This window comes from Chiloscyllium plagiosum, unplaced genomic scaffold, assembly GCF_037043375.1.
Source record: "Chiloscyllium plagiosum isolate Xiang-an unplaced genomic scaffold, Cpla_swu_hap1 HiC_scaffold_10, whole genome shotgun sequence".
Classification (NCBI taxonomy): domain Eukaryota; kingdom Metazoa; phylum Chordata; class Chondrichthyes; order Orectolobiformes; family Hemiscylliidae; genus Chiloscyllium; species Chiloscyllium plagiosum.
Window position 1 is genome coordinate 24362535 of NW_028270148.1, and position 14729 is coordinate 24377263.

Consider the following 14729-nt stretch of genomic DNA (forward strand, 5'->3'; position numbering starts at 1 on the left):
GTATCTGGGAAGTTGGTGGGGTGGTAGGTGAGGACCAGTGGGGTTCTGTCCTGGTGGCGATTGGAGGGGCGGGGTCCAAGGGCGGAGGAGCGGGAAGTGGAGGAGATGCAGTGGAGGGCATCGTCAATCACGTCTGAGGGGAAATTGAGGTCTTTGAAGGAGGAGGCCATCTGGGTTGTTCGGTATTGGAATTGGTCCTCCTGGGAGCAGATGCGGCGGAGGCGAAGGAATTGGGAATATGGGATGGCGTTTTTACAGGGGACAGAGTGGGAGGAGGTGTAATCTAGGTAGCTGTGGGAGTCAGTCAGTTTATAGTAAATGTCCGTGTTGAGTTGGTCGTCCGAGATAGAAATGGAGAGGTCTAGGAAGGGGAGGGAGGAGTCTGAGACAGTCCAGGTAAATTTGAGGTCGGGGTGGAAGGTGTTAGTAAAGTGGATGAACTGCTCAACCTCCTCGTAGGAGCATGAGGTAGCGCTGATACAGTCATTGACGTAGCAGAGGAAAAGATGGGGGTGGTGCCAGTGTTTTAAAAGAGGTCAAACAATGTACAGTGGAACTTTTTTTTTAGAAAAGACATCACATATGCCTGTGATACTACTTGTTTAATGTTAACCCATGTTGTGTTTATGACTATCAAGTTGCAGCTCATGCTTTGAATATAATTTGGTGATCTGTCTGTTGGAGGGAAAGAGTTCTCAGTTTAGTTCTCCTGTTTCTGGAAAAAACTTTTTGCAATGAATCTTTGACTGTCCTGTTGAAAAGCAACTGGAAGGCTTCTTAATACTAGTGCTTCCCAAGTAAGTTGTATCTGCGAAGATCCCAGAGGAAGCTGCCAAACCTGGTTGTCAATCATCTACACATGCCAGAATGTCAGACAGAAAGCCACCTGAAAATCTCAAACCTTATCCTTTTTGCTTTCAAGGACTAAGATTCATTAGCCAAGTGTTTTCTCCTAAGAGCAATCTGCTCTTCCCCTTTATCAAGTGTGTGCATTTGCATCTCTGTTTTTGGTCAAAGGGATAAACATTTATATTTTCAGGTTACAAACTAAGTGTGTTAACCTGTATTACACCTTTTTTTAAATAGAAGTATTAACAAGTTTGCACTTAAGAAAATCTGGTTGATTGATATTTTGATATGATTGCATATGATTGAGAAATGGGTAAAACAAATGTATGGCAAAAAGATCCCTAAAACAGCATGTTGACATCAATTTGGACCACCAAAATATTAGTTATCATCAAGTGCCAGAACATACCTTAATCTGTTGGTGTAAGTATCCACACACGTTTTCATCTTTGCTAGTAAAGTTCCAACAGATGTCTGTGTTTCAGAATGCTCGTCATCCTCCTCACTGCTATCACCAGACAAAGGCAGAAGAAGAGGCACAAGGGATATGCATGAAGCAATGGCACGTAGCAACTCCAGCAGAGATCTATACAGAGGAACATGTCTGGCCATGTCGAGCACTGCAGTGAAATGAGAGACATGATAAAATTAAAAGCAACCCGCATCAATGTAAAACTCTAGCATAGCTCTTCTTACAAAATAAGCCATCAGAAGTTCCCAATCAATTGACATGTATCTTACAGAACACTTTTTCCCTGAAGAATTCCTTAGTTTTACATCTGAGACAGTGTGTGTTAGCTATAGCCCAATGTGGGAATTTACATCGCCAGATATACAGGAATATTCACTCTAACCGTTCTAAACTTTTATACCAACATAGTATTACAAGGTGATTCCCCTAAGTGCACAAATGCAACTTTTTTCACTTTGTGCATTGACCACCCTGTGGCATCTGAGGAACTATGTGCATTTTTAAGGCAATTTTAACTTGTGAGCCTACCAGGTTGGAGGACAAAACTTGACCATACAAATGAGGTCTCCAACCCAATAGTTGAGGATGGATTCAGATTCAGACTTGCAAGTGCTAAACCATTTTACTGGATTGATGTTCCTCATACTCATTGTTATATAAGTCAGTTACTAAGAAAGGATAAGATTGGACTGAAACAAATACATCTGTAGGGCAAAACTGCCATCGAAAACACTTTTTTTGAACAGGTTTTCTTTTACATTCTGACAAAGACAACAGGTTTGTGCCGACTTTAACAGTGCTAATGGAAATGTCAATTTCCAGCATACAAATCAAGTAACAGTGTATTATTCTAAGGGGCTGCCCAAACAAATGGCAGATAATAACTCATCTGTCACCACTCATGTTGAGAGTACTACTTCTTCACTCAGCCTCAATTTCTTAAAAAAAAGTTACCTAATTTAGTGTTTAAAAAACCTTAAAGTATTCAATAACAGCAACATCTTGAAACATTTTCTCAAGGTTGCAAGGATCTTTTACGAAAAGTTATCAATTCTAAATGAAGGCATTTGTAAAAATAATGTTCACCAAACTCTGCACTGCATCCGCAACTCATTTATTTCTGACTAATTTCCCTTCTAATATCAGAAAGAAAAACGGGAAATAATTTTGTTTATACAGGTCCTTTCAGAAGGGATTAGAAAGCAATAATTTTAACTTTTAATTGGGCCACTTCTCCAGCAGTGACTAGAAAATTGTGGAACTCAGATTTTCACCAAAATTGAATTAATTACACACAAGTTTTAAAAAAGATATAGCTTTCTACGCTCACTATCTGGTTTTATAAATTCCAATTACTTAACAATACAAACATTTATGATTAACGTTGCTATAATTTTGCCTACATCTACTGCCAGCATCATAAGCATTGTTCCATACCTATACATTCAGACAACAATATGGAATCAGCCTTGTTTGGGATAACTTTAAATGGAATAGAGATAGATGTATACAGTGGATATTAAACCACTATCTTGTATACTTAAGATTTTCCTGGCAGCTTTTCTGTTAACATTCATCACTATCTGCCTCATTAAAAAATCTGCTTACACAATCCTACTTTGAACATTGAAAAAAAGAGCTACATCAGTCCATTAGAAAATCTACTGATTACTTACTGAACAAGCCAGATGTGGAATAGAAATACACTGCAGACTAAAAATGCATACAAATTCTTTGTAACCTGTCACTATCATAAATAGTTTCACTCATCACATTTAAGGACAGGAAAAGGAAGAAAAGTGACAAGGATTTTGAGATAACAAGGCTTCGGTAGGGACAGACTGGAGAGTGATGGAGGCATTTAAAAGTGAAATGTGTGGAATCTTGATTTGAAGATGCCGGTGTTGAACTGGAGTGTACAAAGTTAAAAATCACAACACCACGTTATAGTCCAACAGGTTTAATTGGAAGCACACTAGCTTTCGGAGTGACATTCCTTCATCAGGTGATAGTGGAGCCCTCCGAAAGCTAGTGTGCTTCCAATTAAACCTGTTGGACTTTAACCTGGTGTTGTGTGATTTTTAACTGTGTGGAATCTGACATACTTGTCAACATTTTTATGGCACCAAATATTACAGCATCCAAAAGTCAAACTATTGGAGATGTGGAACATAACTACATTTGGCTACTAAGATTGGGAGTCAGACTTGACATTATCTATTGCTGTATAGATTTCTACAGGTGAGGAAACTCAGCAATGAAGTGGGGATTGCCAACACCCCAAAATAACCGGATGTTTCACCTTTTCTCATGAGCTGGAAGAAGTGCTAGTGCACTCTCCTCAGGAAGCCTTTGACAACTCCCAGGCCCAAAGAGCTGCCTCTCTCCCACACAAAACATTGCCAAGATCCCTTCAACAATCCCTCCAATTATCAGAAAATGTCCCCACAAGTCCCCACCAATGGGCCACTTTCTGCCTGCTGAACAAGCTGCTCATTTTCCACCAATCAGGAGGAAAGCAGAACTACAAAATTCTTAACAAAGGTCCCGTCAATCAGATTGAAGTGTCTTGACTTTGAGGGATCGTTTTGACTTTAGAAACACCTTTCCTGCTCACTATAAACATGGCAATCCAAGTATTTGTGACCAATGTTTCCTATGTTTTTGTAATTTATTCCGGAGGTTAGAGAACACGAAGGGGAGTGAGAGAGAAAATAGGAATCTGAATGGATTTTTTTTTTCAAAAAGAAGGACGTTTCTGTCCTCACTTATGACCAATGCCATCTTGTTTCACATTACAAGTATTACTAATATTTTTAAATGGATTCCAGTGTGCAATTCCCAGAACTTGTTCTGTTCAAAGCTTGAAAATGGAGTTGGGTTATCTAGTCCGATTGGAAGCCGAAGCCATAAATATTCTGCTAACCAAGTTGCGAAGCCATTGCAAATGTTATTTCTTTTATTTATTTATGAAATTCCTATCAGGGTGACGTGAAAGAATACTAGTCAGCATTAATAATTGATTGTTAACTCATCAGAAAGTTTCTAACAAGGAGGGCAATGGTTATCTCTGATAACCCTTAGAATTTGAAATTTCCCCTTTATCTTTGGTTCAGTTTGTAATGTATCTTATCTTAATAGCTACCACATATATCAGCTTCTGCCAAGTGAAAGAGACACAATCAGGGTGATATAGGAGATACACCAGCCACTTCAGTTTCCTATATTGATGCGCTGCTAACGTGGGATTATAAAGAACCCAGTGAACTTATTTATCTTGAACTCATGGCCAGAAATTATCCAAGAATGACATTTGCTTTTCAACAGAAATTATAACTTTGAGTCTGAACTAGATGATCTGGCAGCATAGTGTCGAAAATGATCTGAAGCACATACTGAATGAGTTGTTCTATTTTTAATATATGTGTCAATGGTAAAAGATGTCATTATCAACCATTCAACAATGTTATCTCAGATGCCTCTCTCATTTGGTCAGTCCACCTCATAAGGAATTAATAGTTAAAATGAAATTGTCCTATTTTGTTCAAGTACTGATTGGAGGTGCAGTGGACAGCGAAAGAGGTTACCTCAGAGTAGAACCTGATCTTGATCAGATGGACCAATAGGCTGATGAATGGCAGATGGAGATTAATTTAGATAAAATGCGAGGTGCTGCATTTTGGGAAAGCAAACCAGAGTGGGCATACACACTTAATGGTAAGGTCCAGTGTTGCTGAACAAAGAGACCTTGGAGTGCAGATTCAGGTTTCTTGAAAGTACAGTCTCAGATACATAGGATAGTGAAGGCGGCATTTGGTATGCTTTTCTTTATTGGTCAGAGCGTTGATTATAGGAGTTGGCAGGTCATGTTGCAGGACATTGGTAAGGCAACTTTTGGAATACTCCGTACAATTCTGGTCTTCTTCCAATCAGAAGGATGTTGTGAAAGTTGAAAAGGTTCAGAAAATAATTACAAGGATGTTGGCCAGGGTTAGAGGAATTGAGCTGTAGGGAAAGGCTGAATAGGCTGGGGCTGTTTTCCCTGGAGCGTTGGAGGTGAGGGGTGACCTTTCAGAGGTTATAAAATCATGACGGACATGGCTAGGATAAATAGACAATGTATTTTCCCTGGGAATTGAGGGGAGGGTGGGAGAGAGGGGGTGGAGGATAGTCTCATAGGGCATAGGTTTAGGGTGAGAGGGCAAAGATATAAAAGAGATCTAAGGGGCAACGTTTTCATGCAGAGGGTGGTGCATGTATGGAATGAGCTGCCAGAGGAAGTGGTAGAGGTTGGTACAATTACAACATTTAAAAGGCATCTGGATGGAAGCGTTTAGAGGGATATGGGCCAAGTGCTGGCAAATGGGACTAGATTAGGTTGGGATATCTAATCGGCTTGGACAAGTTGGACCAAAGGGTCTGCCTGTTTCAGTGTTGTACATCTCAATGACGATATATAGAACGATGACCATCCTTTAACAATTAGGAACCAAAGTTATTTTAATCCTAATATTTAGTACCAATGTTGAAAGCTTAAACAGAATATATCAGAACACACAAAAAAAAGATGACATCAATAATGCTCTCTGGCTCTGAAGTCTCCCATGGGGAAACAACCTCTCCCTTCTACCCGATCAAGCCTCCTAAAAGCATCTTGTATGTTTTGCTAAGATCATCTCTTGTTCTTCTAAACGTCATCTATATATAGGCCCAAAGTACTCAACCTCCCCTCATGAGAAAATCCCTTCATGCCCAGCATCAACCTACTGATCCTTCTTTGGACTGCCTCTAATGCCAGTATACCTTTCTTTGACAAGGGGACCAAAACTGCTCACATTATTCGTCATGTGGTCTAACTGCATCTTGAATAGATTTAGCAATGCTTCCTTATTTTAGCAAGGTTCCTAATGAAGAGCTTATGCTGGAAACGTCAACTGTCCTGCTCCTCGGATGCTATCTGACCGGCTTTTCCAGCACGACACTCTTCGACTTCCTTATTTTAACACCATCATCATTTTGTCCTTTTGTTCTTGCATCCACTGATCTTATGTTTAATGCCCCTGATAAAATATACTGAAGGCAAATAGGATTTACAAACAGTGTCAAATTTAATTACTTTTCTCATGGAGCAGGAGTGAACCAAGCAAGTATTAAAAAAACACAATGTATTGCACCACATAGCAACATTAATTCCTCCAATGTTCCTGACCCCATTCACCTGGTACATTACAAAATCAGCCTGAGGTTTGTTTTCTGATATCAAAAAACGCCTTCCAAAAAAAAAATCAATTTTAAATTAGTCTTGGGACCTTTCCATAAGCAGGGGAATTAAAAAAAACATAATTCTGACAATTTAATATGTAGCTCAGGTTGGCTCACAAAGACAAGGATTTCCACAAAAGCCTCTGAGGACCATTATAAAATGAATGAATAATTACAGGCTACCAGAACATTTTATGCACCATTACACAACTAATCTCACGTGGCCATGAACATACTTTATGGCATCACATGTGGAATTTTGCAGAATGCTTACAAAAATCATATGAGTTGTTGTTGAACCAACTGCTCACAATCTGGTATGAATTCATATGATTTTTATGTACTTTCTTCAAATTGAAGAGCAGCAGGTAAAATTTAATGTTGCTTAGTATTTCCAATTCTCCCCCTTTGATATAGAGATGTTCAATGCAAGAATAGCTACACCAAATGATGCATTAAATAGGTAATACTGAGCAGCACTAAATTCCTTTTCCAAATCATTTAACATCCTCAGTACAGCTTAATTGGATGAAAATGGCTATCCTGCCACAACTATGGTGTAATGAAAATCTAAACACTAATTCATCAACATTGGACACGCAGAAGATATGCAAACACAATAGCTGAGCATGCCTTTTTTTTTTAAAGCTTTCACTGCTTCACTCTTAAACATATTGTAAAACTGCTTATTTTACAGAAACCAAATCAGGAAAGATGCCATTAAAGTTTCTAATTTTGCGGTTACCTTCCTTTAGCAATCCATTCCAGTTGAGGGGAAACATTTTCTCAATCTCAGAAAACATGAATGTAACTCAAACACATTAGTGTAAATCAGAAACAAAGTGTCATAAGGGATGACTGCATGATAATGTAAGTGAGACACAGTATACATCATATGAAGTAGGGTCTTGTGCCTCTACCTCCAGGCCAGAAGACATGGGCTCAAGTCCCACCTGCTCCAAAGTTGTGTCAAAATATCCAAACAGGTTGATTAGAGTAACTACATCACATGAAGTGATGCAGTGTCACGTGAAATGGTCATGTTCTCTTGCAGAAGTCCCAGTTAGATGTTGTAATGTTAAATTACGTCCTTAAATAAAAGTTAATCGTTTTCATACTGCCTCGGCAGATTCCGCGTAAATTATCTTGCGGCATAATGAAACCAAGAAAGTCAAAAAAGATCATATAAACCAAAGATACACATTGCAAGTAAACCTCCTCTGCAGATGATGCTTATTTTAATAAGTGACCTCCCACAAGCAAACACTTTCCCACGGGTGCAGTAATATGATGGTGCATCATTAACTGCAGGTTTTAAAGATCCAATTCAGGTTTATAATGAGTCAGTAACGTCTTTGCCCGTATTTGAAGTAGCAGAAGTAAAACATTATTTCCCCCTAAAGGATCATCATCTTAGAAACTATGCTGAATTTTATGCTTGGAATTTTTTCTATTGTCCTCCAATTTCATCCCCTTCTGAGGTACTGACTGAGACCAGCATGTGTTTACACAGTAGCCAGCAATCATTTCCTCATCTTGAATTGTTGCAGTCCCTCCTTTCTAAATTCTGCTGGCCCCTATCTAACCTATATCAAGTCCCTGTAACCCATCACCTGTGCTTGCTGATTTACATTGGATCTTGCTGTAATGATGCCTTGGTTTTTAAACTTTCAACTTCATTTTTAAATTCCTCCATCGTCTAACCCCTTATCTGTACAATCTATCCTTTATATCCTCAACCCTCTGAGATTTCCGCAGTTCTCAATTTAGTCGGCATTCCCAATTTTTGTAGTTCTATTATTGGCGTCTTGTCTCAAACCCCATTCCTGAGATTTCCATGTTAAATCTCTCTATATTTTTCTTTCTTAAAAGGATAATGATAGAACTGTGGAACACACTTCTGCAAACTATCAATTGTACATGTTAAAATAGATAACAGATTTTTGTTCACCGAAGGTATTAAAGGATATAGGTTGGGGTGGGGAGAATGAGAAGTTAGGTCACAGATCTCAAGATATGCCAAAACAGGCTTGAGGGGCTAAAATCCTACTCTATTCTGGCATGCTCATTTAAAAGGCACCTGAGTGGTGAATGGAAATATTGAGCCATTTGACACATTCCATTCAGATTTAGCCCACTGAAAATGACATGCAGTAAGTTTGGTAGTCTGCCCTATGGGTGTTAGAGGTTTGTGGGTTGACTTAGCTGATGGCCCAGAATCTGTATTCTTTAATAGTGTCTACAGTTCAATCTAGTACAAACGTTATTCTGTCGTGAATCATGAACTACACCGGCAAGGTCAGTCTTTGTTTTCCATCCCTAACGACCTTCAAAATGAGAGCTGGTAAGCTATTTCAGAGGACATTTAGGTGTTAACCACATCTTTGTGGATCTGGAGTCACATCTCACCAGAACAAATAAGGGTGGCAGATTTCATTCCTAAAAGATATTAGTATAACAGATAGCATTTTACGACAATGGTAGTAATGGTGGTCACAAAACTAAGACTAGCCTTCAATTCCCAATTTTACTGTGCAAATTTAAATTCCACCAAATTCAGTGTTGGGATCTGAACCCATGCCTTCAGATCATTAATTTGGCTTCTAGATTACTAGTTCAGTGACATTATCACTGTATCACCAGTTCTGTGCTAAGATAAAACTTCAGTGCTCATTAAACTCAAGAGTCCACAAAAAAAGTTGTAAACTGAATAAGAAAATCAGTTGTACTGGTTACATTGCAGGGGCTGCATGATTTGCATGTCATCACTGGGCAGCAGGCTCTACTTCTGATTGCTGGAAGCATTAATTTTGCACAAGATTTTATCCAACAAATCTACTTGGATTTTGCATGAAACCTGCAAACTATATACTAACTGTATTTTATTAAAATTGAGAAGTACTTGAATCATTTGAGATCATCAATTAATATATACTCATTTTGCCCAAGACCATACACCAATACATTTACAGAAACTCCTTTGAAAAACTAAGGCTTAGACCCAAATAGAAATCAAGCTATCAAGCCTAAGGTACTAAAAAATAGGGAACACACCTCAATTTTGATTTTGATTAAACACCCTAGTAAATTAACATGATGTGCTGAACATGGTCAGAAAGTTTGCATTTATTATAATTCAGTGGTAAGTGCAATACATTTATTATATTTACAGAAATGGCAACAAAATTGTCCTTTAGAACAAAATCCTCTGATTCATTGCATTTTTTTTGTTAATATTCCTTCTTAAAATGTAATATGTACAGGTTCAACCTAGGTTTATATAGGTTGAATCAAAAAAGCTGCCTGAAATCTGACAATTATGCTTTTATTTTATTGGATAACAATTACGCTTACATGCAATGAGTAACCAGTTTGAGCTCTGCATTTCTCCATCAAAAGTATGGTTACTTGTGACAGGATCTTAACCCTACAGGATCCTGTTTCTCACTGACTGTCAGAATCTTTGACAACGAGGACTACCTTGACTGTCATTGCCAATGTAAATCTGGCCCCTGAAACAGTGTTTCTTCCACCAAATCCGTGATCACCCAGGGAACATCATGAAATCTTGTGATTAATTTATAATTCCTCCTTTACTTCTTTTTTTCAATACAAGAAAATAACTAATTTACAGCAATAAAAAATCATTACTGTGTAATCATTTCCAAGCAGGTTAGAAACTTGTTTTGTTCAGCCATATGCTTGTAGGGATCTGCAGCAATATTTCAGCGGACTGTTAATTAGAAAGCAACAGATAAAAAATATTATCCAGGGACTATCAACTCTTGCTTACAGGGAGTCATTCATTAGCAAAAATGGGCTATAGCTATCTCAGACTTATTTTAAAAATTACTAATATTTATTTCCTCACTGAAAGGGTGCTTTTCATGAAAACAGCAGCTTTCACTGTAATGCCGTGCACGGAGTTTTGCCATGATGATTTGCAGCTCTTGTTCATTCAGTGTCAAGTGTATATGTACGTAATCAGTGTCAGACCGCACCAATGTATGCAATGAAGCCACTTTATGTTCATTGAATGAGATTCCATGTTAGGGAGCACTGAAAAATGTTCTTCGATGCATAGCTTTCAGGTGTGTGTGTGTGTGTGTGTGTGTGTGTGTGTGTGTGTGTGTGTGTGTGTGTGTGTGTGTTCAGGTGCCTTGCTCAGAGAAGAGCAAATGCCTTTGTATTGCAGAGCAAAAACTCTGCTGTTCAGCTGTAATTGAATATATGGTTTACTGCATTTGAAGTCACAGCATGAAACCCAGACCTCTCTTCAAATGGCTGGCAAGAGACATTTTTAGAATGCTCATTTGGAAGAAATTCTTCAGTACACTAATGAAAAAAATGGATGGAGCTCTCAGCACTTTGCTCACTGACTGCAGCTGCGGTGTAAGACCCACCAGTTTCTTGCTACTAAATAACTAGTGTTTGGACGATGATATATAAAAAAACTTCACTCGAAGAAAAATTGTGCTGAGAATCAAAGCAGTAAGACATCATCTTTACCACATCATTTGGCCTCAAAAGGGGATTAACGATGCCTAATGCGGTTTTTGAAACCTTGTAAACCATTTCTACAATTGGCAAGTCATTTTGTTTTCCACCTACCTCTACAAAACAGCTAAAAGGAAGCTCAGACAGCATGTTGATGCATTTTTGTTCCTGATGAACTATCAGGTAAGGTTTGTTTTTCTAAAAAAAAATTGTGTTGCTCATTTAAATCTCTAAATTATCAATTATTGTGGCTTGCTTATTGCAATAGAAAAATACTGTGTGCCTCCATCCTCAAAGACAACACATGTTGTCCTTATTAAACTGATGTTTTAAAAGTAATGTAGTACTAGCTAGATTTTCCCTCATATGATTTGAATACTCATTAAATCAAATCACTGGAAACTATACGAGACTAATTTAGTAGATTCAGCGAGATAAAAGGAAGCAGAAGAGATATTTGAATGATCAACGATCACTTTCAGATTTCTTTCTGCAGGACAGTGAAACCTCATTGACAGTAACATTTACAATCTCTGCATTCTCAAATGCAAACAGATAATATATTTTTGGCAGGGATGAAGGCTGCTTTACAACTGTCCAGGAAAATTTATATGCACTAGAAATGTCATAAAATCCTTAAGCATTTCAAACCTGCAGCAAGATTAACAAACAAGAGTAAGCTTCCGTCAAAGAAAACATGCAGATTCTTGCAGGAGTGGTCATTTTGAAAAGGACTGTATATAATTGACTAGGGGGCACACATCTCCTTGAACTATATCATAGCAACACAGCACTGAGCATTTATTAAATTCAGCAATAAAATAATTCTTTATGTATTTTTCTTTTGCAGACAGCTGCTGGAATACTGCTGATAACATTCACAACAAAAAATGGGCATCTCTGCCATTACTGAAGCAGAAGAAGTGAGAATCCAAGGAGAGAAAGACGACAGAGAAGAATCTGTTCTTGCTCTGCTGGGAATAATAGGAACAATTCTAAATCTGCTTGTGATCATTTTTGTATATATCTATACTACATTCTGAAAGCTCGCAAGCTGGTGAGAAAGCAATAGCTATTACCAAAAAGTTCTTCAGAATTCAACTGCTCAACACGAGGTATGCTCAAATAAGCATTATCTGTCCTCAGAAAAATCAATATTTCAACATCTGATTAAATAACTTACACCGACAACGTGTAACACCTGCTTTCAATCAAGTCAACAGGAATTTTATAACAAGCTAATACAGTAAATGGGCATTACACTGATAGCTGTCTATCACACAGCAAGAGCAAAACAAAACAGTAGCAGGTTAAAAAAGGTTTGATACTAAAGTATCAGTGAACTACAAACAACAGAATTATCTATAAAAATGAACATAGCTTGAAGCTTGAGAACACAGTTCAAGATAAAAAAAAACTTTTGAATCGAAACAGGAAATACGTACAAGATTTTTCAAAATTTGTTTGCAATACAGGGATTCTCAGCAATTGGTTACGAGGAATGAAGGCAGCAAAATAAAGACAAGGCAAATGGTTAAAGAAAATATATTAAATATCTATAATCACATGCCAATATGATACTGGTAATCAAAACTGTTCCAGAAAAGTCACCATGCTCTGCTAAGCTGATTATAATTTGTCAGTTATGGCAATTTGATAAAATTCAAATGGATAAATTAGCCAATAACTCAATCCAACTTTAAAAAAATGTTCAAATTACATATGGCAGTCAACTTTTTTGAAAAGGTAACTAATCAAAATGCAAGAGATTATACCTCAATAAAAAATGTAATGTAAATACTATGCTTGTGTGAGACCATGTATTAAATGGCTTTGTAATCTCATTGAAGCTGTGCACTGTTGAAGGCAGTTGTCATAGGAATTATATCTGCTAGTAAGAGTGGACATAGAGATTGGTGGTATGATCCATAAATTGATAACATCCCTGATGTAGATCAATGACACATCCAAAAACTGCTCAAATTTCCAGATGAAATTAATAAGGGCAATGTAATCATAGAAACTGTTTAGGAATTGCACAGTTTGAAAGATAGGTAATTGATATGGCATATAAAGGATTGCTTTAAGGAAGGAAAAAATGGGCAGTACACATTATTCGTGAATGGTGTTGAAGCAGGTAGGAATGAAGTGAAACAGATCTCGGAATCTTCACAAATTCATCACTCAAATAGCTAACCAGTGCAGGATATAATCAACAAAATAAGATGTTGACACAGAGCCCAAAACACAATAAAAGTCAGAGAAAGTCATGATTAAACTCTATATTTCAAGTCACACTACAACTGAGCATCGGTCACTCAGAAACAGGATAGGTATTCAGTGTTGCAAACAGCAATAAAAACAGTTCATCTGGAGACTTAAAAGTCTGCATTAAACAAAGCTGAAGGTTCCCATGTTCATCAGCTTCAGATGATGCATCCAAGAAGCAATCTTAGAGATATATAAGATACCAAACTGTATAGGACAGGTAATTTTGAAAATTATCCCACGCTTTCCGTTTAACTAAAAGGATCCTAGGCTCAAACTAATAAAGGGCAATGTTGTGGTTCTGTTCGCTGAGCTGGGAATTTGTGTTGCAGACGTTTCGTCCCCTGTCTAGGTGACATCCTCAGTGCTTGGGAGCCTCCTGTGAAGCGCTTCTGTGATGTTTCCTCCGGCATTTATAGTGGTTTGTCTCTGCCGCTTCCGGTTGTCAGTTCCAGCTGTCCGTTATAAATGCCAGAGGAAACATCACAGAAGCGCTTCACAGGAGACTCCCAAGCACTGAGGATGTCACCTAGACAGGGGACGAAACGTCTGCAACACAAATTCCCAGCTCAGCAAACAGAACCACAACAATGAACACCCGAGCTACAAATCTTCTCACAATAAAAGGCAATCTTAGAATTGATAAAAATCAAGTACTTCTTCAGTGATCAACAATGTCATGGAATCCTGGTGAACTAATGAGACAAGATTGGAATCACTATCTAAAATATCTTTCTTACCTGAAATTACCACAGTAACTTGATTACAAGGAAAGTGTGGAGCCAATTTTTGGACTGTTAAATCACAATGGAATTCTTCTGTTCTCTGAACAGTATGGCAGAAATTTCAAAGCCCGCTAAGGAGGTTGATGCGCTGCTGAAAACATCTCATCCAAAAGGCAGCACCTCTCAACACTTCAAACTGAAGCAACAACCTAAATTACGTGCTTCTGACTCAAAGGGGACACACTCCTGACAGAATCACAGAACTGGATTAGTGGTGCTGGAAGAGCACAGCAGTTCAGGCAGAATCTGAGGAGCAGTAAAATCGACGTTTTGGGCAAAAGCCCTTCATCAGGAATAAAGGCAGAGAGCCTGAAGCGTGGAGAGATAAGCTAGAGGAGGGTGGGGGTGGGGAGAAATTAGTATTGAGTACAATAGGTGAGTGGGGGAGGGGATGAAGGTAATAGGTCAGGGAGGAGGGTGGAGTGGATAGGTTAAAAAGAAGATAGGCAGGTAGGACAAGTCATGGGGACAGTGCTGAGCTGGAAGTTTGGAACTAGGGTGAGGTGGGGGAAGGAGAAATGAGGAAACTGGTGAAGTCCACATTGATGCCCTGGGGTTGAAGTGTTCCGAGGTGGAAGATGAGGCGTTCTTCCTCC

The 14729-nt window shown here is 38.3% G+C and overlaps 2 protein-coding genes across 6 annotated transcripts in view; one reads left to right on the forward strand and one right to left on the reverse strand.

Moving 5' to 3' along the window:
* Positions 1-14729, reverse strand: part of birc6 (baculoviral IAP repeat containing 6) — a 256819-nt gene that overhangs the window by 45433 nt on the left and 196657 nt on the right. For all 5 annotated transcript variants that reach the window (XM_043695518.2, XM_043695521.2, XM_043695519.2 and 2 more), the window contains one exon: positions 1259-1469. In XM_043695518.2, the coding sequence (XP_043551453.2) occupies positions 1259-1469 (211 nt within the window). The remainder of the gene's footprint in view (positions 1-1258; positions 1470-14729) is intronic.
* LOC148148923 (protein TUNAR-like) lies at positions 11154-12963 on the forward strand. Its single transcript, XM_087990962.1, has 2 exons — positions 11154-11263; positions 11931-12963. The coding sequence occupies exon 2, from the start codon at positions 11971-11973 to the stop codon at positions 12121-12123; it is 153 nt and encodes a 50-aa protein (XP_087847088.1). The 5' UTR covers positions 11154-11263; positions 11931-11970; the 3' UTR covers positions 12124-12963.

Excerpts from the sequence above, each read along its gene's own strand:
- LOC148148923 (XM_087990962.1), top strand. The coding sequence starts at position 11,971 with ATGGGCATCTCTGCCATTACTGAAGCAGAAGAAGTGAGAATCCAAGGA.